Source organism: Lepisosteus platostomus, chromosome 24 (assembly GCF_059453375.1).
Source record: "Lepisosteus platostomus isolate fLepPlt1 chromosome 24, fLepPlt1.hap1, whole genome shotgun sequence".
NCBI lineage: Eukaryota > Metazoa > Chordata > Actinopteri > Semionotiformes > Lepisosteidae > Lepisosteus > Lepisosteus platostomus.
Window position 1 is genome coordinate 4,357,137 of NC_142634.1, and position 27,308 is coordinate 4,384,444.

Here is a 27,308-nt window from a genome sequence, read left to right on the forward strand (position 1 = left end):
TAGGATCTCTTGTATCGTAGTTACAATGGACTAGGTGGAATCCAAAGAAGATCGGAATATTTCATACCAAGAACTCCTTGGTTCCCACAAGAAGACCGCAGCTCTGGAGAGGCGCCCAGGCCCGGTCACAGGCTACAGCCAGGCCCTCTCCACTCAAACAGGATCGAGAGAATTCTGACTGCTGGAGCGCACAATTGTCGCAATTGCAAGTGTTTTGGACAGACTAGCGTTTGCATCGTCCCACACTGATACTCGCGGCCTGTCAAGTTTGTACTTAATAATGTTAACACTCGCTGAACGTGCTCTAGCAAGTGCTCGGCCCAAAACAACTTTCAGTCGCCTGTCGGGGGTGGGAGAAATTCGCAGGCTGCAGGATTTCTGAATGTGCCCTTCAAGCTTTTCCATGTACAAGTGCAATATGGACATACTGACATGTACATGTAAATAAGTTAAATATACTACCCTCTCCCAGGAAAAGCTGTTGTGCAAAGTCAACCACACACTGCTTTCCCACTGACTGGTCAGCAGCTGGCAACAGAGAGAACGAGCAGCATTCAGCGATGACCGGCGTTCTGCCCCGGCCCCTCGACTGTGTAGGATCGGATATCCTGAGAGCTGGGGTCACGCTGCGCTGTTAGTCACGTCCGAGGGCCAGACAGGCAGTGCATGCTGGGATTCCACCCAAACACGCTCTGTAACGAGAGCGGCGCCTCTCCGGGGTCAGGGTCACGAAAACCGGCTACGTGTTAAGAGACTTCGGAGTGGATGCAACAGTCAGGCAACAGCAGCACAGGCAACAGCTCAAACGGGTTAAGATCTCGGCTCCTGGCTGCCACAAGCCATGCGGGGCGCGCCTGCCTGGCCGGACGCGGAGATCCGTTCCACCGCGGGCGGCTCCAGCGGCGGCAGGTCTAGGGGGCTGCCGGGGGTCCCCACAGCCTCGGGCTCCCCCTGGGGCGGCGTAGTGCATTTCCCTTCCGCACTCCTGGGGCTCCCTCCTGCTGGCGTCTCGGGGTGGGGTGCGGTGTGATCCACTCTTTCCTCTCCTTTTCCCCCCTGTTCCCGGAGGTGCAAAGTGTCCGGGAGCACCTCCCGCCTGTCCACAGCCACGATGCGCTCCTCGACCACCTCCTGCACCGCCTCCGCCCTGTCCTCCCCCGCCCCCGCCCCCAGCGCGCAGCTCATGTCCCACAGCTTGTCCAGGGCCTCGTCCAGCGAGGGCTCCGCCGCCGCCGGATCTCCACCGCCGCCACCGCACAGGCGAGACTCCAGCCTCCCCCCCGGATACTCCCCCACGACCCGCGGCTCCTCCTTCTTCGCGGGACCTGGGATCGCGGCAGGGGGCGCCGGCGAGACCGAGGTCAGGCGCTGCGCCTCCGTTTCCGAGAGAACCACCAGCGACTGCAGCTGGGAAGCGAGCACGGAGGGCGAGACGTCGACGATCGCCTCCTGGCTGGCACGGCGGGTTTCGGGCGCTGGGAACGGGGACTGCTGGGCAGCCGCCGCCGCCACAGCGGGCGAGCCTGACTGGGAGACGCGGGAGGCCAGCGAGGGTGCCCCAGAATGGGGGGCGCCACCAGCCCCCTCCTCGTCAATGTGCAGGGGCTCCAGGGGACTGGGCGTACGCAGCGGGGGGGAGTCGCGGGCGGCGGCAGGGGGAGAAGGGGCCACGAACGGCACTCTGGGAGAAGGGGAGGCTGGGACGGGGGCAGAAGCGGAGGGGCTGGCCAGGGTGTCGACCAGCAGGAGGGCGAGATGGTTGTGAAACACTTCCGAATTGAGGGACCCCAGCGAGCTCGGCTGGGCACGGCAACGACGGGCGAGAGGGAGAAGAGAGTCGCAGAAGGAAAGAAAGAAAAGAAAAAAAAAACAACACACAAAACGGTTGAGAGAAATCAGAAAGGAAAACAGAGCTCACCCCTCAGGTGTTTACAGAATTGTCCTAAAAAAGGCAAAATGCAGATCTGTCAGCCTTCAGCTTGGTTAAGTTGTGTCAATCAGGAATAGCGATTCAAAACCAAAAAGCCATATTACTGGTCAACACGCCTCTCCGCTGCGCTGCGCTCCTGTCCACAGCCACTGATGTGATGAAATAAAAGATTGCTCAACGCGATGGCACGGAGCCCTGCTGTTACAGAGACTTCACGCAACTTCCACATAGCTAGGCTACCAGTCCTGTCTGCACACTCGAACACGTGCAGAGACGCACTGTGATTTGAGTTAACAGGGTCCTGGAGAGCCCCAACCAGTCACTGCTAAAATCACCCCTCCCTAGCGATTTTCACTGTAATCAATTAACCAGGTCATTCGATGAATGAAATCACTAGGGCTCAACAGGGACTCAAAACTTGAGTACCTGCAAGCATTCAGGCAGCAGAGTTTGGAATTTCACATAACAGAACTGAAGACTCGCTCAAATTCATCGGTAATTTTCAGGTTTTGCGACCACCTGGTTTTGAACAGCTGCAGCCCTACACACGGCTCACAGGTGCTCTTAAAGGGGAACTGCAGTCCCAATTTCCGAGATTGGTTATTAAATCTCAGTAAAAAAAATTCATTTACTTTATAGAATTATTTAACAAATGTTGAATTAAGCACAAAATCGTGAACTTTGTGAAAGTACCGCAAGTCTTGTCACGTAACGACAGCAAGAGTTTGCGCAAATTGTGACATGATGCAGCCCTTCCTGCTCAGTAGTCACGGTAATGACTTGTGTACTGTGATGTGCGAGGGAATAAGGACAGGCTGGGCAGCGGTCAACGTGGTCTGCATGCAGAGTTAACAAGTGAGCAGAGTGTCGGCACTACCCTCTCGAAGTCAAGAGCAATATTGTAACTGGATTAAGAGATGTATTCACAAGCCTGCTTGTTTACAGTGTAATAAGGCCACAACACGTCACCGGAAGTTTTGTGGCCTCATTCTGAATTGCTGCGCATGGAAATTGAATCTATTTTGTGATTAATAGGAGGTTTTACAAGATACTGTGCACACTTTACTTTTATTGTTGTCTGAAATACCTTCATCAATGCTGATTCTTTCTAACTACAGAATATAAAATAGCATCGCAGCTCTCCCTATAATTAGGCAAGCGATTAATCCAACGATGTCCTTCCGAGTCCAGCTGGAATGTACGCTCCAGGACTCTGTGGCTCTTCAGGACCAAAACTTTCCTGTGCCCAAGTCCAGAATGATTCATGAACCTGCAGGCGCCCTGAGAGAAACCAGGACTCCCAGGGCGCAGCAACGCGATCAGTTTCTGGTTTGTACAGCTGCCCAAGAACTGATTTAAAACAGGGGTCTCCCTCGCTGGTCCTGGAGAGCCACAACCCAATTAGTCTTACAGTCTCCACCCATTTCCAAAGACTGGCAACACCAGGAAACTACTACAGCTGTGTGCTCGATTAAGAGAAATCTTGTCTTTGAGGGCAGAAGAATACTTCGATTTTTGTGCTAAATCACTTAATCGCTTGATTTAATCAGTCTCCTGGACAATCAAAAACAATGGAAACGTTCCCCATCTTTAAAGCCTCGTGATTTAATGGTCGATCAGCGGTCCTCTGCCACCCCTCACTAGGCACGGCAAGAAAACCCCGCCACCAGCAGGTGGCGCTCTATCTGCCCTCTTGCCCCTCAGTGAGCCCGCCACTCTTCCGCGGAATCGGAAAGGCACTGAGCCGCTGGCCGGCCCAGCCTGTCCAGGGTTCACCGATACACCTACACGAGCCACGGCCAACACCCTGCCCCTCCAGGAGGCCTCCTGACGATGTGCAGGAAACGCCGGCAAAAGCAGAACTTTGTCTTGAGGAAGGAGCTCAGGTTTTTGCACCATGAGTCACATACCCTCAGAGAAAGCCACGATCAAGGCAACATCCTCCCGCTGCTGTCAGACCTAAAAGCCATGAACAATGTAAAAAAAAAAAAAACCCTGAGCCCATTTGGTCAGCGAGAAGGAAAGGGAAGTGTTGCAACATGACTCCACGGATATTTTCTACGCCCGTTTCCCCACCCCTCCAAGAAAACAAGAATAACGTTGTGGGCAGCACCCCCCCCACCAGCAGAACTGCAAAAACATATCTGGAGGGACACTGGAGGGACACAGGAGCCATTAACAAAGGGTTTGTGGACAACCTTAACGCTGAGGGCCCCTGGTTCTGAGCTAACAATGATTGCTCTTCTCGTGCAGATGTTGTTCACGGTAGTTCTTACTACAACAGACACCTGTATATGGAGGACAGTCAACAGCAGCTCCCAATGAAATGCCAGAGAACCTGGGTTTCTGATGGTATCGGTGTCCCGATTCCACACAGACGCCAAGGCCCCAGCCTCTACCCAGCAGGACTAGAGGCAGGGAGGGCTGTGAGCGGCCGTGGGGGCCGCGCTCCGTCACCAACAGCACGGGCCGGCGGACGGCTCTGCACCTTGAAGTCGGACAGCGAAGCCATGAGCTCGTCCAGCTCGCGTGTGGCCGAGGACGCGGAGATGCGCGTGGGCGTGTCCCTCTCCTCCTCTACCTCGTGGTGCGCCAGCATGCGGACAGGCCTGCGGGGGGGGGGGGGGACACAAACGCACACAGCGTCAGGGCAGCGGCTGCTGCAGGGAGCGCACACCCTAAGGGCTCCCCAACAGACACAAATGGTGCCCACAGTGCATGGTTATAGCGCCCCCTGTGGTGTACCGAAATCATTGCCCACGACAATGTTGCACCACGTGGTACCCATGAGCCCATTACCTTACAAACCAAATTCCACCACTCCACAGGGCTTTCAAATTCCTCTCCTTCAAACAGGCCCCACCAGCTATGAAAGTGCCTCATGGGTAACTACAGCTCCACTGGAGAGCAAAGTCAGGCAGACTATCCTCTGCCCTTTGAGGACCTGAGGCAGGGAGGCCCTAGAATTCAAGGCCGGAGAGACAGTGCTGACAACCCAGCTGGCCAACTAGAATTCCAGCCATCGAGCCAGCAACCCGAAGGATAAGTCCATAAAGAGGGGAAGTGAGCTTATCTCTGTTGCTTATCCACCTCAAAAACCAACGTCGCCGATAAGAGATCACTTTATTGGCCGTATACAATTTCTTGCATTAGGAATTTGTCTTTTTACATACCCCAGCTTGCTCTCCATGAGACACACAGACAGGGAGAGAAGCTGGGGGTCAGAGCGCAGGGTCAGCCGTTTATACAGCACCCCTGGAGCAGGTGGGGTTAAGGGCCTTGCTCAGGGGCCCAACGGAGTAGGATTCCTCTGCCGGCCGTGGGATTTGAACCGGCAGCCTCCCAGCCACAGGCACAGATCCTTAGCCACAGCGCCACTGCTCTGCCCACAGGAGAAGAGCTCACAGCTGTGCATCAGCCAAGAGCCGTCAATCGTCTGGCCATGTGACAAAGAAATCAACTAGTCAGACCCACACAGGCTCCAGCTGGGAAGTCAGCACGCACTCAGAGCGGCCAGGGCACGACAGTGACACCCACACCCTGCAGGACAGAGACACAGGCTCCTTTCTCAGCGATAGGCGGTTGATTGGAAGGGTCTGCGGGGGCGGGGTGTGTGCTTACGTGGGCGTGGGGACAGAACTCTCCAGCTCGTCCAGCAGGCTCTCCACGCTGGGCCGCACGTCCTCGATGCCCCGCCCGCCGGTGCGCTTGGGTTTCTCCTTGCCAGGGGGGGCCGCCTTCTCCCCGGCGGAGCCCCCGTTCTCCTGCACGGCGAAGTGCGAGGTGCCGCACGACGGCGCGGGGGCCGCCGGGTCCTCTGCAGGGAGAGAGGGGGGGGGACACGTCGCAAGGTGAGCAGGCCTCGTCGGACTGGGACTCCCCACCCATGGGTTGGCTAACCCTAACCCAGCAGGGGGCAACTACGAGTCGCACAGCGCAGGGTTGTGTGCAGTCATTGCTTATGGGCAAGAGCTCAGTCACAAGGTGGTATAATACCAAGTGCAAAGTTCACTCCCTGGGGAATCAAACAGATATACAGGTACATATAACCACCTTGTGCTTCAGTGTTAATAATGAATTTCATTATTGTTTGTTGCTTTTATTTAAAACGTCTTCCATTTGTGGTCATTTACACAGCCGGGTGTAAACTGGAGCACTACAGGTGAAGCACTGTCCTGTCTGGGGTTTGAACCCACAACCCTCCAGTCTAGTGTGCAGAGCCCTCACCACTCCTGCACACTGCTGCCAACGGTGTCTACACTCTCTGTGTGAAACCCCTTCGCTTCATTCAACCTTTACACTTTCTAAATCGCAGAGAACACCTCTGGCAGCGCACACAAATGAGTCAGGCCTTACTGGGATAAAACCATTCATAGAACTCTTAAGATGGAGTCTGCTTGCCCTGTCTTTACAGAGCTCTCCACCCCCTCCCTGCACTGAAGGACACAGCCCAGCTCCTCTTATTCGCCCACGTGGACTAATCTGGCGCAGCTGCTGATGAGGAAATAACTGTGGGCTTCAGGGCTGCAGCCTTGCACCTTCATTCCAGTCCCACCCTGTCAGCCTGCTGCTGATTAATCCTCTCCGTCTGGGCATGACAGCAGCACATGAGGTAATGACTGCATGAGGTCGCGCAGATCCCTGGCCCAGACAAACAGGAGATGCAGGCATACAAACACGATCCCCCACACCATGGGAGGGGCCTCAACAGAGTACCATTGCTGTCTTGGGGTTCTTGTGCACAGCACACAGATGAGACTCTTACTCTGTGAAATTCAGTCCAGTACACTGACACAGCCCAGTCACAGGGCTCTAGACTCTTGTAGTCCCTGTGGAGTCCAGTACACTGACACAGCCCAGTCACAGGGCTCTAGACTCTTGTAGTGGAGTCCAGTACACTGACACAGCCCAGTCACAGGGCTCTAGACTCTTGTAGTGGAGTCCAGGACACTGACACAGCCCAGTCACGGGGCTCTAGACTCTTCTAGTCCCTGTGGAGTCCAGTACACTGAAACAGCCCAGTCACAGGGCTCTAGACTCTTGTAGGGGAGTCCAGAACACTGACACAGCCCAGTCACAGGGCACTAGACTCTTCTAGTCCCTGTGGAGTCCAGTCCACTGACACAGCCCAGTCACAGGGCTCTAGACTCTTGTAGTGGAGTCCAGTACACTGACACAGCCCAGTCAGAGGGCTCTAGACTCTTCTAGTCCCTGTGGAGTCCAGTACACCGACACAGCCCAGTCACAGGGCTCTAGACTCTTCTAGCCCCTGTGGAGTCCAGTACACTGAAACAGCCCAGTCACAGGGCTCTAGACTCTTCTAGTGGAGTCCAGTACATTGACACAGCCCAGTCACAGGGCTCTAGACTCTTGTAGGGGAGTCCAGTACACTGACACAGCCCAGTCACAGGGCTCTAGACTCTTGTAGGGGAGTCCAGTACACTGACCCAGCCCAGTCACAGGGCTCTAGACTCTTCTTGTCCCTGTGGAGTTCAGTACACTGACCCAGCCCAGTCACAGGGCTCTAGACTCTTCTAGTCCCTGTGGAGTCCAGTACACTGACACAGCCCAGTCACAGGGCTCTAGACTCTTCTTGTCCCTGTGGAGTCCAGTACACTGACACAGCCCAGTCACAGGGCTCTAGACTCTTCTAGTGGTTAGAGACTACTTTTAAAAGGTGCTATATGAATTATTACTATTACTACAAGTGCCAGAGGAGACTAGAACATGTTGATCAGACTGCTGTTCCGAGTGGTTCCCAAGTGAACCTTTCACATGCAGCAGGACCAGGGGGCTCTGGTGGCTCCTTGTGCTTCTGAGTCCACAACTTGCAGCCCCCATCACACACACACACCCCCTCTCCATGTGGCGCTCCCAGCCCCTGTTGCCCAGACAGCGAGGCCACAGACTTCCTTTATCTCGGCCCCGAATGCCTGTCTTATCTCTGACGCGAGGCTGTGACTGCAGCTCCAGCATGTTTCTTCTCCGATAGCCCAGCGTCGGCTCTCTGCAAATTCACCACCTCACCTTCGCAACGTCTCACCCTCACACCCAGACCACGGGCTGCTCATTTAGATCTCCAAGTTAACCGTTACCTCCTCAGCCCCTCAATTACAGCAGAGAGAATTCAGTTCTACAGGAAAGGCAGTCTGGAGCCAGTCCCTAAGACCTGGACTTCCTTTTCTGAGTGTTTTGAAAACAGATTTATCCCCACTTGTTTTACGCATCCACTCCTTTTTTCATCACTTCCATCACAGGCTTTGACTCTCTTCGTAACTTAAGAAAAACAAGCCAGACTTCTTAAATAAAATCCTCAAGAAGAACAGTCAGCTACCTCTAAACCCTGGTGAACGAGCAGGAGCGAATATCAGCAACCTGTAGAGGAAACACCAGCAGGGCCAGAGAGCCCTACTCACGATTTTCTCAGGCTCTTAATAACCAAGCAAATTCAGGCATGTAGCAGTTTAAAAAAAGAGAGGTGGTAAACCATCAAATTCAGGCATGTAGCAGTTTAAATAAAGAGAGATAGTAAACCATCAAATTCAGGGATGTACCAGTTTAAATAAAGAGAGATAGTAAACCATCAAATTCAGGCATGTACCAGTTTAAATAAAGAGAGGTGGTAAACCATCAAATTCAGGCATGTATCTGTTTAAATAAAGAGAGGTGGTAAACCATCAATACCGAGTCAGTCCATATATATCCTCTTTTAAACGAGCTGGTGGTTTGGAAAAGAACTCTGAAATGATCCGTAGGTTATTGTTTTGTTGTGTCAAACAGGTTCCCAGGATGCTTTCTGGTTTTAAAGCGGACTGCTCCTGCCCCTGTGGCTCACACACCGTCTCTGCTGCTGGGATCAAGGATCAAGCTGTTACATTCTTGAGCTCAGTTTTACGGCGTTTCGTGAGGAGCTTGTGGCAAAAGGCCAGGCTCCTCTCCTGCCAGGCAGAGCCCAGGAGGGCCTGCGTGCAGAACCAAGGTCACATGAGCCCAGCTCGCGCCGAGAGCACTATCACAGGACCCTGGGACCGGCCACACACCCACTCAATCACAATCACACCCTCCCGAGCCCAAACCAGGAGACAGAAGCGCCTCGTGTGAGCCAGCATCGCCCCAAGCACTGCGGCAGTCCAGCGGTCCAGAGGAGACGAGGACAGCAGACTGGAATCCATCAGCAGAAGAAGGCTGCACTTATCCGTCTGTCTCCCAGAAGGCAAACGGACACGGAGGGAGCTCCTAACGTCACGTTTGTGTGCGAGTGAGACACAGGAAAGGAAGGGGAGAGAGAGTTCCGGTGTTATCGCACTGAGATTGCGGGGCACAAGATGAGCGAGTCAGATCGCCCTGTAGGGACATCCCCAAAGTCAAATGCCTCTTCTCTGGAAGATGTGTTGGGGGGGGGGTCTGTCTTCACCCCGTGTGGAGTGTCACTTGAGTGGAGTTTGGAGAAAGTCAATATGAACAGACAGAGTCAAGGGGAAGTCCCCACAGAGACGTGAAGAGGGAGGCGTGTGTATTTAAGAGCGAGAGATTTTCCCAGGCAGCGGGGATTAACCCGAACTCGCAGGTCCCAACATGGCCCCGACCACGTCCTCGTCAGCCGCTGTTGCAATCGCGGGATTGCGTCTGCGGCTCCGGGCTGTCCCGGGACAGCTTCAGAACAGACGGATGACACACAGGCGTTCCTCCGGGCAACCAGGACGGAGGGGTGGAGGTTTCGAAAACCAGTCTAGCCCAGCGTCGGCACAGGAAGAAAAGAGGAATAAGTCCGCAGACAGAGATACGTGGACTCCTGAGGCACAGGCGTGATGGGGAGACGGACGGAGAGGGTCTGCAGGTTGGGGAAAAGTCACAGACGGCACTTTCCGCCTCCCCCTCCAGGTGGCAAGAGATCCACAAGGTCTGTCAGGGGATCGACCGGAACGCGTAGCGAAAGACGAAGCTGCCAGGCGGCTCCTGGGCCTCATCCTCTCCCCTGCCACCCTCTGCTGAGCCCGCGGAGCTTCCTCGTCTCTGAAGCTCTCGCTGCTGCGGGGGGCGTTTCGCCTCCCCTGGGCTCCCTGGAGGGGCTCCTGATCTCCAGAAGCGACAAAATGAAGTCAAAGGTCTCGTTTACAAACGAGAGAGGTGTGAGAAGGGGGGGAGCCCATCTGCCCCCCCCCCCCCTCCGACAGCAGTTCACTCCTGGAGCAGGGGCTTTGACGATAAAAGCCACAGACGTGAAGGGGCCCCTTCTCACAGCTCCCCCTCTCTGAGTCCTAAACAAGTCAACCCCTAACCCCCCCGCCCCCCCCACACTGTTACCCATGGTGGCGAAGGAGGGCGTGCTGTGCTGCACGGCGTTGAGCTCCAGGAGCAGCCGGTCCAGCTCGGAGAGGTTGCTGCCCAGGGAGGAGCTCATGGCTGCGGCCGAGGAGTCAGTAGTCTTCTGCTTGTTGGGGAAACTGCAGGCAGGGAGAGAGGAGAGAGGAGAGAGGAGAGAGGAGAGAGGAGGGGAAGAGGGGGGTGAGGAAGTGGAGAGCAGGCACAGGCACTGCCCGGAGTCTCTCAGGACTCAATTACATCCCACATTAGAGCAATTTGGTGTATTACCACAAGCATATTAAACTTTGATTAGGGCCCCATTAGCTGCATCAGTACAGAGCATCGGACCACAACCATGAGCAGGAGAGCGCTTCTGTACTGGTGACACATCTGCAGCTGTCTGGAGATATTTTATCTACTGCAGACCTGTTCTCAGGACAAACCAAGAGAACGGCCATGCATATGACACAGGATACCATATGCTCTCTAAACATTTAAACCTGAAGGGGCCTTTTATAATTTAATCTACACAAGGAATGAAGAAATTACAGATTACAGATGCAACTGTGTTTCTTTAAAGGTATAAACAATCTTCTGTAAACATTGCCCTTGATTAGATTTAGAAACAGCTCCATCTGCATGGATGGCAAAATCCTCCTGCGCTGACAACAGTTTTCTGTTAAAATCCCACCACGTCTGAGGCAGGCTGACGTCTTTCATGCTCCCAGGTGACCCTCCTTACCTGTAGACGTGGTCTTCCTCGCTGTGGAGAGGCGGGGAACTGGCGCTGTCCCGAGACGCCGGGGGCACACTCTTCACTGTGCTGATGGTCTGTGGGGACACAGGAGAGAGTCAGAGGGGGACGGGGCGCAGTGAGGTCAGGGCTGAGTACAGGGCACAACGCCTTCCTCCAGGCCACTGCAGTGTGCCCCTCACAAGTTCTGGTCCGGCCCCAGCGGGCAGCTCTGAGCTCCTGACCTGCGCAGCCCAGACAAGCCCCAGTCAAACCCTCTGCGCCGAAAGGCCAGGCCCCTCGCCACTGGGAGGCCTGGCAAGTGATGTCACTGCGACGGCGCCCTGTCACACTGCAGGAGGGAACACCACAGACACACGTCCGGATTTGTACACAAAACATTCACACAGAGAAAAATCAACAACCCTGTTCCAACAAAAAACAGAGGAGCTGTCCGGTTTTCCAATGGAACCTCCCCACCTGTGTAACCAACATCAGCATCTGCATCAGGCCCTGCATGAAGGCCGACGCCAAGCAACCAGATAAAGCGTCTGCTGTGCCTCCGAGGGCACGCCCTGGGCATCGGTGGAGCCCCACAGAGCGCAGGGCTCCGCGACGTTTATCGGGGATGTTGAAATAAAATCGACTGACCTGCGGCGGGGAGTAGCGGGAGGGGGGAGGCGGCGCGGACCAGCCGTCGAGAGGGTCGAGCACGGCCCCGTTGAGCGCCTCGGCCGAGGGCGGGGGGGGCACGGGCGGGGCGACGTCCTGGTAGGTGTGCCCGCCGGTCGGGTAGGAGTAAGGCGTCTCCTCGGGCAGGAACACGGGCCGCTTGGAGATGTGCGAGGTCGTGGACTCGAGGTCGGCGAGCAGAGCGTCTGTCGGGAGAGGAGGAGGAGGAGGAGATGGTGAGTCTCTCCAGAGGCCGGACCGCCCAGCGACAGGACCCCCAGCCACAGAGCCCTCCAGCTGAGCGCTCGCTTAGCCCATCAGACTCAGACAGGCTGACCTGTTCCCAGACCAGATTAGAGCTCCCTACCAAAATCTCAAGATTTGTTTCCTTCCAGGATTAGCGTTGCAGACGTCTGTCTCACACACACACACTTCCACCCCTGGAGATCCCGCACAGGAGCCCAGTCGCAGGCAGAACCAAGCACGGATCAGATTCCCAAGCTCCGAGCACGCACACACACGCACGCCTTGCAATGACAACAAGCCTCCTGTTCTCTTTAATAAGACACCAGCTGGCGGGAAAGCATTTAGCTACAGAGCCCCTAGTTTATGGAACAGTCTGCCAGCCCATATGCGGGATGCCGAGTCAATCTCAGGATTTAAATCCAGACTGAAGACCTATTACTTCAGCCTAGCCTGCCCACACCTGACATCATAGCCTGCTGCAACCATGGCTGCTGGGGCTGCTGTACATGCCATTGTGTGTCTCTGTGTTGGCCCACCAGGTAGATACATCTGCTCTGACCCAACTATCCTACTCTCCTCCCCACATGTCCGGATGGTGCCCGGGCTGCATCACTGCCATGGATCCAAGAGGGACACAGCGAATACAGCATTCATTTAGGAGGATTTGCTGGTCTACAGAGAACTGTATGGAGTGCTGGCACACAAAAGTATACGATGAAAGACTTATTACTCCACATTTAGCACTTTTTCAGTATTGTATAATGATAGCATGCCCAAAGGGGTTGGGCAGCTAGTTGAACTTGGACCCCCAGAGGTTTCTTTTCTCCTTACAGAGGGGTTTTTGGTTCCTCTCCTCCGTTGTCTTTTTCCCTTTCTGGAGTGTCCTGTACTGTCACACGGCTCTGGTTAAGTGACTCGGGGCAACCTTGTTGTGAAAGGCGCTATATAAAAATAAATTGAATTCTCTCCCAGGGCAATGAAACTCCCGGTGCTCAAGAGTTTGAGCCACTTCGGGTCTTACAGGCTGCTGGCATTTCTGAATCACCTGCCGATTGTTTTACACAAGCCTGCACGCTTATTTCCCAGACGTGCAAAGGTTTCCTCGCACTCCAGTGACATGCACCAGATCTGCTTCCTGCACCGATCTCGCGCCCTGGGGTGCTGGAGCCCTGGCAGAGACCCAGGGCAGAGGCCCGCCCTCGCTTACACACAGACACACACAAGACACCGCAGAACAGGTCATAGCTTGAGGACAGGAATTCTTACAGGAGGGGCCGACACAACCTGCCTCTTCCCCTGTCGCTGCTCAGCTCACCAGCGCCGCGCCCCCCCCACAACCCCCCATTTCCTGCTCAACTCCGTGGTTACCATCTCTGGAACAACACAAACAGACAGCTCTCTGCCAGTCCACAGATTACTGCCCAGAGCCTGCCCACGCCCAGCTCCTTCGGTATTTAACACAGCTCTGCTCTTCTGCGCGAGCGGGCCGACTCCTTTGAGCCCCAGGAACGCAGCACGAGGGCTTTAAAGACGCGTCTGAAACGCCGGAGCCACCCTCCCCTGCCAGCCAGCGCTCGCTCTCGGCTTGCTGCAGGCCCGAGGGCAGCGCGGTCAGGTGTCGCAGCCGCGACCGAGGACAGAGCTGTGTCCAGTGGGTCTGCCCCAGGCCTCCCTCTGCGCTGCCAGGCCGGGTCAGCCCTGGGGACCTAACTTAAGCCCAGCGCAGGGAACCCAAAACCCCACAACAGCTCTCGGAGCAGCCCCACGATAACCAGGCATGCAAGGATGAGATTAGCATCACTCTCATGCACATGACACCGATAGATGTGTAGATGCAGTATACAGGGAAATTCCGCCATCAAAACGATCTGATTGAAAGACGAGCTACACCACAGTGCTACTCTGAACCCGTGCGTGCACGCGCCTAGCAGTGTCTACTAACACGCTACAGCCCAGCAGGGTCGCACGCGTGTGAGACTTCAAGCTCCTTTTCTGTGGGCAGCCCTGCTGTGAGCTTCGAGTCGACCGTCTGCAGGAGTGGGAGAGAAACGGCGGTGCTCAGCAGCTCGGCCGATTCTCCCCTGTACCACAAACAGCACTCAAACAAAGACCCACAGACGGACCTCCCTCTTCACAGCACCAGTATCAAAGGACGAAGAGACCCTCTATCCACAGGGCTGGCTGGCTGTGGCCCTTGAATCCAGCTGCTGGCTCAGTTCTTCCGGATCAGGGAAAACGATTCCCGGTTCAACAGCAGGAATTCCGTTACAGATTGTAAAAGGTCCGAGTGCGGCCGCGAGTGTCAAACAAGACGCAATTAAAATGACTGCCAGCCATTTACAATTTAAATAAAGGCTTTAATGAAGACATAAAAAAAAACTGCTGCGTTGAATTTTGCCCCCCCCATTTGAGGGCCTCATCCCCAAAAAACTTGCCGTGCACAGAAGGAAAAAGAAGAGGATGCAAGAGCCCAGCCCCTGCAGAGACCTCAGCCCCCTGTGCCCGGGCGATGCCAGGGGGCACGAGCCAGCCTGCCATCAGGCTGACGAGACTCCGACAGCACAGGGACAACTCATTACACGACACCAGTCCGTCGCCCAGCAACGACCCCGGCCCCAGTACCCCCCAAGTCCAGAAAAGGGCCGCTGCGTGGGACAGCCCCCAGGCACAGCCACGCGAGAGGAACTCGTACCCCACTAACAGCCCCCCGGGCTGCTCAGCGTAAGGCGAGCGCAGCCCCCAGGACAGAGTCGTATTCCGAGGGGACGGGCTGAAAACCAGCCTGTCCGCCGACCGCCTGTCCGAGCCCTGCGCCAGGCGGCACTCCTCACTGCTGCTGCTCTGACACAATATTGAGTTTCAAACTGGGGATAATTGACATTAAATGAAAGCTCTGTGTCTCCACTTTCACATGCATTTGGTTTAAACCTAGTAATATGCGCCGTTTCGGGGATATGAATTGACCCACTTTGTCTATTCAAAAATATTGGACACACATTATTACTATATAGGCAGGCATGATGCAGATCTTTCTAACTGGGGCATTAAATAAAAGTCTGGAGTCTCTGCTTTCAAGTGCATTTGGTTTTACGCTTGCAGTAAGCACCGTTTCGGAGATATGAATGAAAATATGCCATCCATTTTGTCAAAATTCAAAAATATTGGATGTATTGTATATATTGGCCGACAATATACAGACTTCCAGCCTGCTTTCCGCCCCGGGGACTGGGCCGGGTTCAGGCGCCCCCAAATCTGGAATCAGTCCGCCAGGTGATACCCCAAAACACAGCAAAGCACAGCAGTGGAATAGCCCAGGAGCACAACATCAGAAATCGGGACTGGGGGTTATCCGAGACAAGACGGGAGGCTCGTGGCACAGATTCCTGGGATACCGTCCTGGGATGCAGGAATGACTGAGCACCTCAATTCGCCTGCGAGTGTCTGTCCCTGCACAGGGAAGCTGCCCGACCGCAGGCAAAGCAGAGCCCACAGCAACACCCCACCCCGCTGTTTCAGGATGGAAACCACGTCCCCCCTCGTCTTCAAAACGGCCTGGGTTCTGTATCCCCCCCCCGACATTAGGAGCGACTTCTTCCCCACGGAAAACGTCCAGGCGACCTGGAGCATGGGGGCTGTCAGAGCTCGGAGAGGAGTCCTTCTCAGCAGCAGCCCAACAAGGAGGCGCTGGGAAGCAGAGAGGGCACCCTGGGGGGGGCTGGGGACACCGCTGAGAACAAACACCTAGAACTGCGACACAGCTGATGCCATACAAGCACACTGCCTCATACAGGCAGCCCAATGTGGCACTTCAAAATCAAACAGCTTCAACTCGGGGAAACAAGAAATCAAGTTAGGTGCTCGAGTGATTAATTGTGAGCAACTACAACCATGTGAAGGTCCAAACGCTTCTTTCTGCAATTGTGCTGAAGACGTTGAAAGCAAACACAGCGCTGTGAAGCCGTCAGCGAGTGAAAAGTGAGGACTGCACTTGACGCAGCCGTCGGTAAAGCTGCTGGAGATGAAGGGCAGCGATGTGGAGGTCTGGGAGTGCACACACACACACACACGTCAAAACAACCTGCTCTCGAAACGAGCAGAAATAAAGCAGCACTTTTAGGTTTTACAAGGCTTCTATTGAAACCAGAGGAAAAAAGCCCCGCTTGGGCATCTCTAGTCACGACTTTTCACCAGGTCTCAACGAGAAACAAGTTTAAAGACAAGACGAGTGCGATACTTTAAAAAACAAGAATTGGTAACCAGAGGCAAAACACCCTGTCAGAAAGCACCCATCATTTCTCAATTTAAATCAACAATTTAAAGACCTTGCTGACCAGCAGCGCGAGGGGGAGAGAGAGAGAGAGAGGAGCCCAGTTCGGCGTGCCCTGAAGGGGGCTGAGCTCCAGTCCAGGAGCAGTGCTCCTCCGGCCAGCTCCGATACAGAACTGCTCGGTACTTACAGTCCGCCGGGGTCCTGCGATCTGTCACACCGCGCGTCGGCAGGCGTTGTGTGTGTGTGTGTGCGCGGGCAGCCCAGAGCCGAGCACTGTCAACTCATCCAGATGACTAACGTGTAAAAACCCCAGCTCTCCTGTTACGCCACCAGGGGAGGGGCCCAGGAGTTTAGCAACAGGCAGAATGAGGAGCAGGAGGAGGAGTCCCGCTTCGATTAACCCTCACACTTCTCTCTCCTCCCCTCCTCCTGTCCGCTTCCCCTCGCTCCGCAACCAAAAGACGAGACGCCGGGTTCTGGTGCCGCCCAGCGCCAGTCCGCCCCAGGCCTCTCCCAGAAGCCCCTGAGGTTCAAGGCTGCTTCAGGAGGAAATGAAGACGGACGCCAGACCCCGAGAAGTGTACCTGCCCTGCCTCTGGCTCTTCCCCAGCAGGCGCTCCCTCTAGAAGCCGGGAAGCTTGAGGTTATCCGAGCCCCACGTGCGCGTGGAAAGGAATTCAAAACAAGGCCCGACAGAGCCGCCACGAGCAGCAGGACAGACCGGGGGCTTGTCAGGGCTTGTCGGAGCACAGAGGACGAGGTCAAGCAAAACCAAGACAAACAAAAAAAAGGGGGTGGGAAACAGAAACAATTTGTTTTATCTACACAGTGCTGCCACTGGAACACAACGCTTCACACACTGTCTTCTGAAGACTCTGAGCCTCCCTACAGAAGTCTTGGCCGTCTTCCCACACTGAGCTACAAACTATCCACAAAGAGGAGGTCTCACCTACAAGCGCTGCCGATGCATATCTGCGGCTCTATTTCTGGTGCTCGCCTACTGCGAAGGTGTAATACCGTCTGCGGTAGAACAACAGGAAGTGAGCTCTCCCTGCAGGCCGAGCCCCAGGTCCTCTTTCCCAGGCTCCTCTCTGTGCACACTGCAGCCTGGGCGCTCTCCCCCAGCTCTGCTCCCAGATGCATACACAGCTACACGGCGCCCCCCGTTCATGCTGGGACACCCCACAGCAGGGCGCCCCCCGTTCATACACAGCACACCTCCCTGTTCACACTGGACACCTCCCACAGCACAACCCCCCCTTCGCACTGGACACCCCCAGCGCACCCTCCATTCACACTGGACACCCCACAGCGCACCCCCCAGTTCATGCTGGACACCCCCCACCCCACAGCGCAACCCCCCAGTGCACCCCCCCTTCACACTGGACCCCCTCCCCACAGCACACCCCCTTCACACTGGACCCCCTCCCCACAGCGCACACCCCTTCACACTGAACCCATTCCTCAACTCTGGGATCATGCCTCTGTTTTGCTTGTACATCACTTGGGTACTTGAACCCTTACCCAACCTGCTGACTTCACTCGTGCAGAGTGTTTGAAAGCCCCCAGAGACTGCAGACTGTGCGATCGAAAAGGTCCTGGAGGCTCTGTAACACCCCATGTCAAAAAACACCCACAGAATACCTGAAACGAACGTAAACACAAACATTTAAACTCGAGAACTCCAGTTAGGACGTGACACAGACGCCCGGCCCCGGAGCTGAAGATGCAGCGCCCAGTGTTTCCACCAGGAAGCTGCCCCACTGTGTACCCACATGGCTCCACTGTGCGAGCAGACTCCTTCCAGGGCAGCGTTGAGCAATCAGACCATCCCTGTGAACACCACACAAGCAGGCACGCAAATCCTCACGCTCTCCGCCTTGCTCAAGCACTGCAGGGGGGAAGGAACTCTGAAACCTGAAACCATTTCTCTCCGCTGTTCGCAGCTAATACGCAGATTTCTCAGATAGCGCAGGACAGCAGCTTCCGTTCTGCAAAAGCCCCAGCCTCTCGCTGAAGCTGGGCACGTCTGCTGTGACTCCCCGCTCAGCACATCAAACAAGGTTTTGGCCTGGCACACGCCAGTACAAACAAGTTAAAGTTTAACAAACTGCAGGGACTGGTCTACAGATCAGCCTGGCGAACTGTTAACTCCCCGATGACTGCCGGTGCAAGTGAACTTGAAGAGACAGTAATGAAACTCCCAGCCTCGGGGGTCGGCCCCTCGGCCCAAGCCCTGCAGCTCACACAGGAAAACCCGGAGAGGATCAGACTGCTGTGCACTGGGAATGCGATTTCCACCCCTGCAGTCGGCCATACAGCAACGTTAGCCAGCTTTGACATTTGTGAAATACTGCAACTAGCGATGTTTGTGCCGTTGGACATCCCCACATTCTCATGGTCCAGCGCACTGCTTAAATAAACCACCAAGACCCCGGTCATGTAACCTGCCATTTCAGTTTCAAAATGAAAATCAAACTTAATCAAAAAGCCTTTTTGAACAGGTCTGTGGTTACCGGTTTTGAGAACTGCATATTTAGCATGTGCAGGGGCTTACTGATCTGACTGACAGCACAAACAGGTCGGTCTTTCCACAGATCATGTTGTTTTTAAAATTATCCAGCCTTGTAACCTCTGTGGCAGAGTCAGTTTTCTTTCGGTAATGCCCTCCTCTGCCTACGGAGAGGGTGTGCCTCCATGCTGCGCTCAGGCCCATGGGCACAGCACCTCCTGCTGGCCAGTGGGGGTATAGTCACACCAAAGCCAAAAAAAAAAAACTGACTCTCTGGAGAGGAGCTGGCAGGACTCTTGAACTCATCTCGGGTGACAATTCTATTGACAGTTCGCTCGATTTACCCCGACTGCGACAAACAGCACGCCTGAAAAGTTTCTTGTATTTGACCTTTCCCTCCTGCACTGCAGTGTGTTCAGGCGCCGTGAGCACCATCCTGAAGCTGCAGGCAGCTTGAGGAAGGTGCTCCACTTTCCTCCTACTGATATGTTTCTGGTCGACAGAGACAGAGACAGAGACAGAGACAGAGACAGAGACAGAGACAGAGACAGAGACAGAGACAGAGACAGAGACAGAGACAGAGACAGAGACAGAGACAGAGACAGAGACAGAGACAGAGACAGAGACAGAGACAGAGACAGAGACAGAGACAGAGACAGAGACAGAGACAGAGACAGAGACAGAGACAGCCATCCCGTCTGCCCAGTGCCCTTGGGATGGGCTTCCCAGAGGTCCTACACTCCTGCCCAGTGCCCTTGGGATGGGCTTCCCAGAGGTCCTACACTCCTAACCAGGATCGATCAGGGGCAGACAAAGGAGGCGGCATGGCCCTGCAGGACCGGGACTGTCCAGAGTGAGAGCTGCTCGCCCCTCTCGTGAGCAGGACAGCACCCGACCCACCAGACACTCCCTGGCGAAACAGAAGATGGAAATAAGGCTCAGCGACGCAGCTCAGCGCTCTCAGCAGGACAGCAGCCTCTCTCTGCAGGGAAAAGAGCTACTGTCTCTTCTCTCTGCAAACGAAAAATTGCTTCTCCCCTGGAGAGAACAGCATTTCATTAGCTGACCTCTGGGACAGCGAGGCCCTATCAGGTGTCCCCCCCCACGCACAGGCCCCCCGGGGGCCGGAGCGCCAGACGGGACTCATTAGGATCCACAAGCCCGGAGCGCCCCAGCATGCTCCCGGAAACGAGGAGCCTTTGAAGAGGAGCCCGGCGTCTCCTAATTAATCCCAGCACCTGAGTGCGCCGGGCTTCGCAAATCGCAAAGAGGGGGAGCGTCCAGGGCCAGCGATCGAGGCCGCCCACCCGCCATCTCGCCTGCAGGGGGCGTGCGTGCGCCGGCTCCCAGCCTGCCCCGCCCACCCCCTACACGGACCGAGCTCGGGCAGAGACCCCCTCACATTAGTCTCCCGCATGTGTGCCGCTGTTGGCCCACAAAGGGATTTTTAACAGCACGTGCAATTAAACCTGCAGGTGCAATTAAAGTCTAATCAGCCACTAAGAAATTAAGTTAAAGAACGATGAAAACTATGCCTGACTACTCTGCAATTCTCTTAAACCCGAAGCCCTTTGGGTGCAGGAAAAATCTGTTCCCTCAGTTTGTGTACTGCATTGTTTTCAGCGGGTCTAGACTACACTGTTTGCTCAGGAAAGCTCACAAGCCCTGCTTGTGTTCAGATGTTTTGGATATAATGGCAGCTGCTAAGAAAGCAGAGTTAGATGTTCGCTCCCTTCAGCCCTTTGGAAGGGATGTATACGCACTTGTTCAACATAAACACTACGAGCCTGAGGCCAGAGAACTCGGCATGGGAAAGCAGGGGCAGGGATCACACTAAAAAAAAAGACATGAGTAATAAATTAATATTACTGGCATTAAAAAAAAAAGTATCAATGGCACTCAAAATAGAGCTAACTTCTCACCTTCTCCGAAAGGTTGTGACCTCTGGCCTAGCCTCGCACTGAAACAGCAGTTGACCACTGATCTTTCACAAGGGCGGCAGTGCTGTGGCCACACAGTGGCGCACTAGTTGGGTGCGATGAAGGCCAGATCTGGGCACACAGCCGGGACAGAAGTGCGACATCACTGGGCAAAGTGAAAGCAGTGAACGGAAATGAATCACGATGAGATCGGTGCTGCTCACGCTCTGCAAGCTGATAAAGACACCGGGCAGGAGGATGATGGGATCAGCGCAGGAGACCCCTCCCCGTGCGCCACGCCAGCGCCGGGAACTGGAGGGCCGGGACAGCGCGTTGGTCCTGCAGCCCAGCACTGCCCGAGCCCCACGTGCCAGCTCTGCGGGCGGGTCGCGTCAAGGAAAGGAGGGGCCGGGACAGATATTCCGCAACGTCGCCGACCGTGTTGTCGGGATTTTACGCGGGCAGCTCTCCGGCAAACAACAAAGGCGCCCACTGTTCCTCTACACGGGACGCTCCGCCTGTGCCTCGGGGCTGCCCCCTTCTGGCCCTCAAGTCCAGCTGCGTTTCTCCCGCGGGGCGGCCAGCGCACAGAAAGGATTTCCTGCTCTACAAACAGACCTCTCTGACTGTCCGCCAAGAGGGAGTGTCCGTGCGCACACAGAACTGCGCCACAGCCCTGCAGAGACGACACTGGGTACCTTCCTCGCCGTTATCTAGCACACAATCACAGAAGCGACCCCTGTTTTAAACACAGTCATCATTATTCCAATTGTGGGAATCGGGGGGGAAAACAGCTTTGCAATGCGAATAACCCTGCGGAGCAGAAATAAAACTACTGATACTGAGGTGCAAGATCCAGATTTACAGGTCGTTTTTTTAAACGGAGGACATTAAAAAAAAAAACGCTGCACTCTCGCGTGAAGCTCTGCAGGCTGCCCTGAAGGTGGCGGCATTGAGCTGAGGGGGGAAAAGAGACCCGTGACGGAGCAGCAGACAGAGCGAGCACTGGTGTGGCGCTACAGCTGGACTAAAGCTGCTATCAGCAATGCTCAGTCTGTGTGTGTGTTGGGGGGGGGGGGGTTCAGAGCTGCAGGGCCTGGGAGGACAAGGCTCAGATGCCAAGCCGGTGCAGCTCTAACAGCGCAGGGGCTGAGCTGTTGCTGCTGCTGCTGCTGCTGCTCCAACGCGCAGCGCGGGGACCGAGCCCGATGACACTGCCCGGGACTTGAGCAGGCCGGCCCCCTCTATCCTCAGCGACCTCCTGTGTACTTGCAGCTGGTCAGCCTTGCGGGGAGTAAGCCTTGGGTGTTAAATATTAACCAGATCTGCCTTCCGCTCATCAGCGGGCCTACGGTGTGGAAAACCTGAAAAAGGAGCGAGATTCCCTGCACTGGGGTTCCATTCCCAGGCTGAAAACGGTGCACACCGCCCCTTTCCCAAAAAGGCAGTCGAGTTTTTTCAGGAATGCTCGTGTGCTCCGAGGCGGCGGGGCGCGGGCCCCACCTGGGAAGACGGCAGCCTGTGCCGCCGGCACATTCCTGAGCTCTATCTGTGCATCTCGCCCGTCCTCCGCCCCGCCAGCCCGCAACGCAACCCCTCTCCGCTCCCGTCAGGGAAGCTCCCTGGGAATTCCTGGCATGCCGGAGCCTGCCGCCCTCGCAGGCGGAGACAGAAGGATGGGAGGCATGGAGAGAGAGAGGTGGGGGGTGGGGACCGGGAGGGATGCTGCTCAGCAGGGGGCTCACGAGAGGCGGAGGGACTGCAATGGAAAAAGGGACGGAGAAGCGGAGAAGCGCAGGGGCAGGCCGAAGCCTCCAGCCTGACCTCACAAACGGAGACGGGACACTTCCCAGCTCTCATTCCTACACCCTCAAAGGAAAGAGGGTAACGGCAGATACAGTCCGACAGGTATCCATGTCATCTAGTTAACTGCTCGCTGCCTACTTTTAAAACAATTCCCAGCCATCCCACCTCCCCCTGACGTTTATATAGCCTGCACTGGGCAGAGCCTCGTGCTTCTCTACAGCCGACTATCTGGTGTCAGGTGTTCATCTGCGCTTGAGGAATCCCACAGGATCGCCACTTGAGGTTCTAGCGAAGAATCCATCCATTTACTGGGAGGGCTGCTTGCAGTCATAGACCGGAATTCAGAGCTTTCCTCCTCGCAGATCAGCGCATCCCCAAGAGCGGGGTCAAAGCAAGAGGGGGGCGGCAGGCCGCAGCCCTTCAGAAACATACCCCCCAAAAAAAGACCGGAGTCGACGGGACCAGGGAAAAGCCTGTGATCCCGGCACGGGTCTCGCCTCCCACGGAAACACTGCCGGTGTTTCTTTGGACAACTGGCTGACCGACAAACCACCAGCCTGAGCACAGCCCAACAGGCCGGCACCAGGACTCCCTGGCCACCTGACTGACCGACTGACGGGGGATCCACTTGATCACCATCAGCTGCTCAGAAATGGTCACCGCTGCCTCCCCCACTGACTCCCCACCTGCAGACGGGCAGCAGCTGTAATTTGGAAAACGTTAAATAATAATAATAATAATAATAAAAAACTTTATTTTATATAGCGCCTTTAAAGGTGGCTTCTCAAAGCGCTTTACAGGATGACAATAACAATAAATAAGAAGAATACACAAGATAAGACACAATTACAATTACAGCAATACAACAATAACAATAGAGGAGACCGTGGAAGGTGGTACTAAGAGCAGAGGGGTGAAGAATGGAACAGTTCAGTAAAGGCTCTTCTAAAGAAGAGGGTTTTGAGTCTGGATTTGAAGGAGTTTAGAGAAGGTGACTCTCTGATATCCTTGGGCAGGGCATTCCAGAGCTTGGGGGCATAGCAGGAGAAGGCCCTGTCACCCATAGACTGTAGACGGGCTTGGGGGACAGTAAGGAGAGCAGAATTTGAAGAGCGGAGGTTGCGAGGTGGGGAGTAGGGCCATAATAGTTCAGACAGGTGCTGAGGTGCCAAGCCATGTAGAGCCTTATAGGTGAGCATGAGGATTTTAAAGTCTACACGGAATTTGACCGGAAGCCACTGCAAGGACTCCAGGATAGGAGTAATGTGAACACTTGCACTAGACCTGGTCAGGATTCTGGCTGCTGAATTTTGGACGTACTGCAGTTTGTTCAGAGTAGATTTAGATACCCCAGCGAGTAGAGCATTGCAGTAATCAATTCGAGAGAATACAAATATGTTGATCAGCTTTTCAGCCACAGTTAATGATAGCATAGGGCGTAGTCTTGCGATATTTCTAAGGTGAAAAAAGATGTTCTGACAGTATGCTGTACATGTGGGTCAAATGTTAAGCCAGAATCGAATATAACCCCAAGGTTTTTCAATTTTGATTGAAGCTGAAGTACAGAGCCATCTACAGATAGGGATACAGGACTGGCTTTACGAACTTGATGGGGGGTGCCAATAAGCATGACTTCAGTCTTGTCGCAGTTAAGATGAAGGAAGCTTTGGGTCATCCAAATTTTTATGTCAGAGATGCAATTAGATAGAATAGAGACAGCCACATCAGTGTCAGGTTTGGTATGGATGTATATTTGAGTATTGTCAGCGTAGAAATGAAAGCTGAGGCCACGTGATCTTAAAAGCTGACCAAGTGGGAACATGTAAATGCTGAAGAGCAAGGGGCCCAGTATTGAGCCCTGGGGGACACCAGACTTGACAAGACCAATTTCAGACCTGTACCCATTGACTAGGTAATACTCCTGGGGAACAAAACTCATGTTATTGCTAACAAACTGAACAAGAGCCGACTCAGCTGCGTGAGCTACATTTACACAAGCCCTCTCTCGGCCTCATGGAGGGAGCACGGAGCGAGAGCGCTGACAGAGGAAGAGGAGTCTGCACACAGCAACACCCTCGACACCCGGGGAGGCACCAGCTCTGCGTTTCCCATTGCGAGGCAGGGAGCAGAGGATGTGGAAACACTCTGGTGACCACCAGCCCCCCCCCCCGCCGTGTAATCTGGCCTCTCTCCCTCCCCGGCTCTGCGGTACTGCTCAGTGCCCACACTCCCTTCAGAGGAAACCCTCTCCACAGACGCACAGCCTCCTGAGCCCCGGCGGCTCTGTAGGCTCCCACACTGATATTTGAAACCACCCCACTGAGGTTAGAATGCTGTATATCTCACACACACACACACAGCAGTGGACCTGCAGGGCCACGAAAACGAGGAAGAAACAAATCGGACAGAAGCATTTTGGAACCCCTCACAGCAGCGTTTCCTCTCCAGCTCGCTGAAGACTCCCCCCCTCCTCCCCAGGCCAGTAACACTAACCCTGGGACTGGCACGGCAGGGCTGACCAGCCAGCCAGAGTATATTTATCTCAGCCGGCAGGGGAGGGGGGGGGAGGTGGGATGAGTGAGGGGCAAGATGACAAGGCTCAGGTTTAAACGCCGCACTAAATATATCCCACCAGCCCTGTATCAGCGATTCCGCTGTACTACAACAACCTTCCCTCCGGGCTGGGGAAGGACACCCTGACCGGCTCACAGCTCTGCTGCAGACCGAGACTGGACAGTCCCCAGGACCCCCTGACCGGGTCTGAGCTCTGCTGCAGACCGAGACTGGACAGTCCCCAGGACACCCTGACCGGGTCACAGCTCTGCTGCAGACAGACTGGACAGTCCCCAGGACACCCTGACCGGGTCTGAGCTCTGCTGCAGACCGAGACTGGACAGTCTCCAGGACACCCTGACCGAGTCACAGCTCTGCTGCAGACAGACTGGACAGTCCCCAGGACACCCTGACCGGGTCAGAGCTCTGCTGCAGACCGAGACTGGACAGTCCCCAGGACACCCTGACCGGGTCAGAGCTCTGCTGCAGACCGAGACTGGACAGTCCCCAGGACACCCTGACCGGGTCACAGCTCTGCTGCAGACAGAGACTGGACAGTCCCCAGGACACCCTGACCGGGTCAGAGCTCTGCTGCAGACAGACTGGACAGTCCCCAGGACACCCTGACCGGGTCAGAGCTCTGCTGCAGACCGAGGACAAGGCTGGACAGGGATAACCACTGCCAGCCCAGGGGCCGCCGAGGCAGTGCCACTGTCTGCCCCCTGAGAGAGAGCCTCACGGAAAGGAGAACGCTGGGCGATCTGTGCCCGCCAACGAGCCCGGACAGCGCCAACATGCGGACACGAACAGGAGAGGGGCTCCTGTCAGCAGGGTCCCAGCCTGTCCTGCTCACTGGGCACCGGGCCAGACGCACAGCCTCTCCTCTCCGGGGAGTGCACTCGGCCCAGACCCACCTGTGACACAGGTTTAACACACCCCGCCTGCCCGCCGCCCACAGCGCCCAGCCCACCTCGCCCCACCCCACAGAGGCTCTGAAGCTCAGGGGGCTTCGAGAACGTACAAAGCTACACCATGCTGTGTTTTCAGACGCAAGATCAAATGCATTTACAAATATTCAGATAGTGAAGACTTAGTTTTGCCACTGCAACAAGGAGACAGACGCCTGCTGTACACACCAGTTACCACTTACCACCCATCCAGCTCAGTCACACCTCAACACATCCAGCCAGATCAACACTGCCCCCCCCCACACCCCAGGCCCGGGGGTCCCCAGGAAAGCCAGCAGGGTCCCGAGGCTGGTTCTCATCCTGTTCTCCAGATTTTTTAGATCACTTTATTGTCCATATAAATTTGCCATATAAAATTTCTTGCGCAAATCCAGCCCCGTCTTCACAGATTGATAACGGACAATCACCATAATTTCGGAAAGGTTTTTATTGCATGCAAGGTTTTACAATTGTGAGAACGTTTCTTTTTTGAGATGTAGTTACGGAAATTAAGTATATTTTGTAAAAAAAACAAACAATTTCTTGTATTAGGAATTTGTCTTTTCGCAGACCCCAGCTCGCTCTCCATGAGACAAACAGACAGGGAGAGAAGCTGGGGGTCAGAGTGCAGGATCGGCCATTTATACGGGGCCCCTGGAGATGTTGGGGTTAAGGGCCTTGCTCAGGGGCCCAACGGAGTGGGATTCCTTTGCTGGCTGCAGGATTTGAACCGGCAACCTCCCAGCCACAGGCACAGATCCTGAGCCACAGAACCACCACTCCACCAGCCCTACCAGTGACGCATCTGCCCTGAAGTCCAGAGCCTTTGACAGCTAAAGCTGAGCTCACCGCCCCGGGGGGGTGGGGGGGGATAACTGGTCTCTGGAGGGCGATCGAGCAGCCATGATGTCCTCTTACATCAATATCGGGCCGAGCCAGAGCTGTGGTCCCCGGAGACCATCGAGCGCCTGATAATCTGGCCCGGTGCCCTGCTTATCGGAGGGCAAGCGGCCCCGAGCTCTCACTCTCCCAGGATCGAGAGAGAGCCCGGCGCCAACTTCCGCAGGCAAGGGACTGGACCAGGCGTTCCTCGAAATGCTCCAGTGAAAACCCTCTTTGGAAACAAGTCCTGCAGTTCCCCCCCAAGCTGAAGCCTCAAGCAGGATGCCTCGGTACCAGCACAACCCTGAGCCACTGCAGGGGGAAGCAACAAATTAACTGTACACACATCGTGCACAAATTAAAAGGAAGATACAACACTTGACTCTTTCAGCACTTGGCTTTCTACAGAATTAAAGAATACTTTCCTGCGCTGGCTTTCAGCCCATCAGTCTCTCTCACGTTTCACCAGCCCGGAGGGCGAGACCAGCAGGCCCCTGGAGAGCCCAGGGCAAGCAGCTTCAGAAACAGCCTGAA

General features: G+C 55.1%; 1 protein-coding gene across 2 annotated transcripts in view; it reads right to left on the reverse strand.

Moving 5' to 3' along the window:
* Positions 1-27,308, reverse strand: part of pxnb (paxillin b) — a 57,037-nt gene that overhangs the window by 11,232 nt on the left and 18,497 nt on the right. For both annotated transcript variants that reach the window (XM_088618416.1, XM_088618417.1), the window contains exons 2-7: positions 11,619-11,845; positions 10,977-11,065; positions 10,235-10,374; positions 5,552-5,747; positions 4,419-4,539; positions 859-1,800 (exon numbers count right to left, since the gene is read on the reverse strand). In XM_088618416.1, coding sequence (XP_088474542.1) covers positions 859-1,800; positions 4,419-4,539; positions 5,552-5,747; positions 10,235-10,374; positions 10,977-11,065; positions 11,619-11,845 — 1,715 coding nt within the window. The remainder of the gene's footprint in view (positions 1-858; positions 1,801-4,418; positions 4,540-5,551; positions 5,748-10,234; positions 10,375-10,976; positions 11,066-11,618; positions 11,846-27,308) is intronic.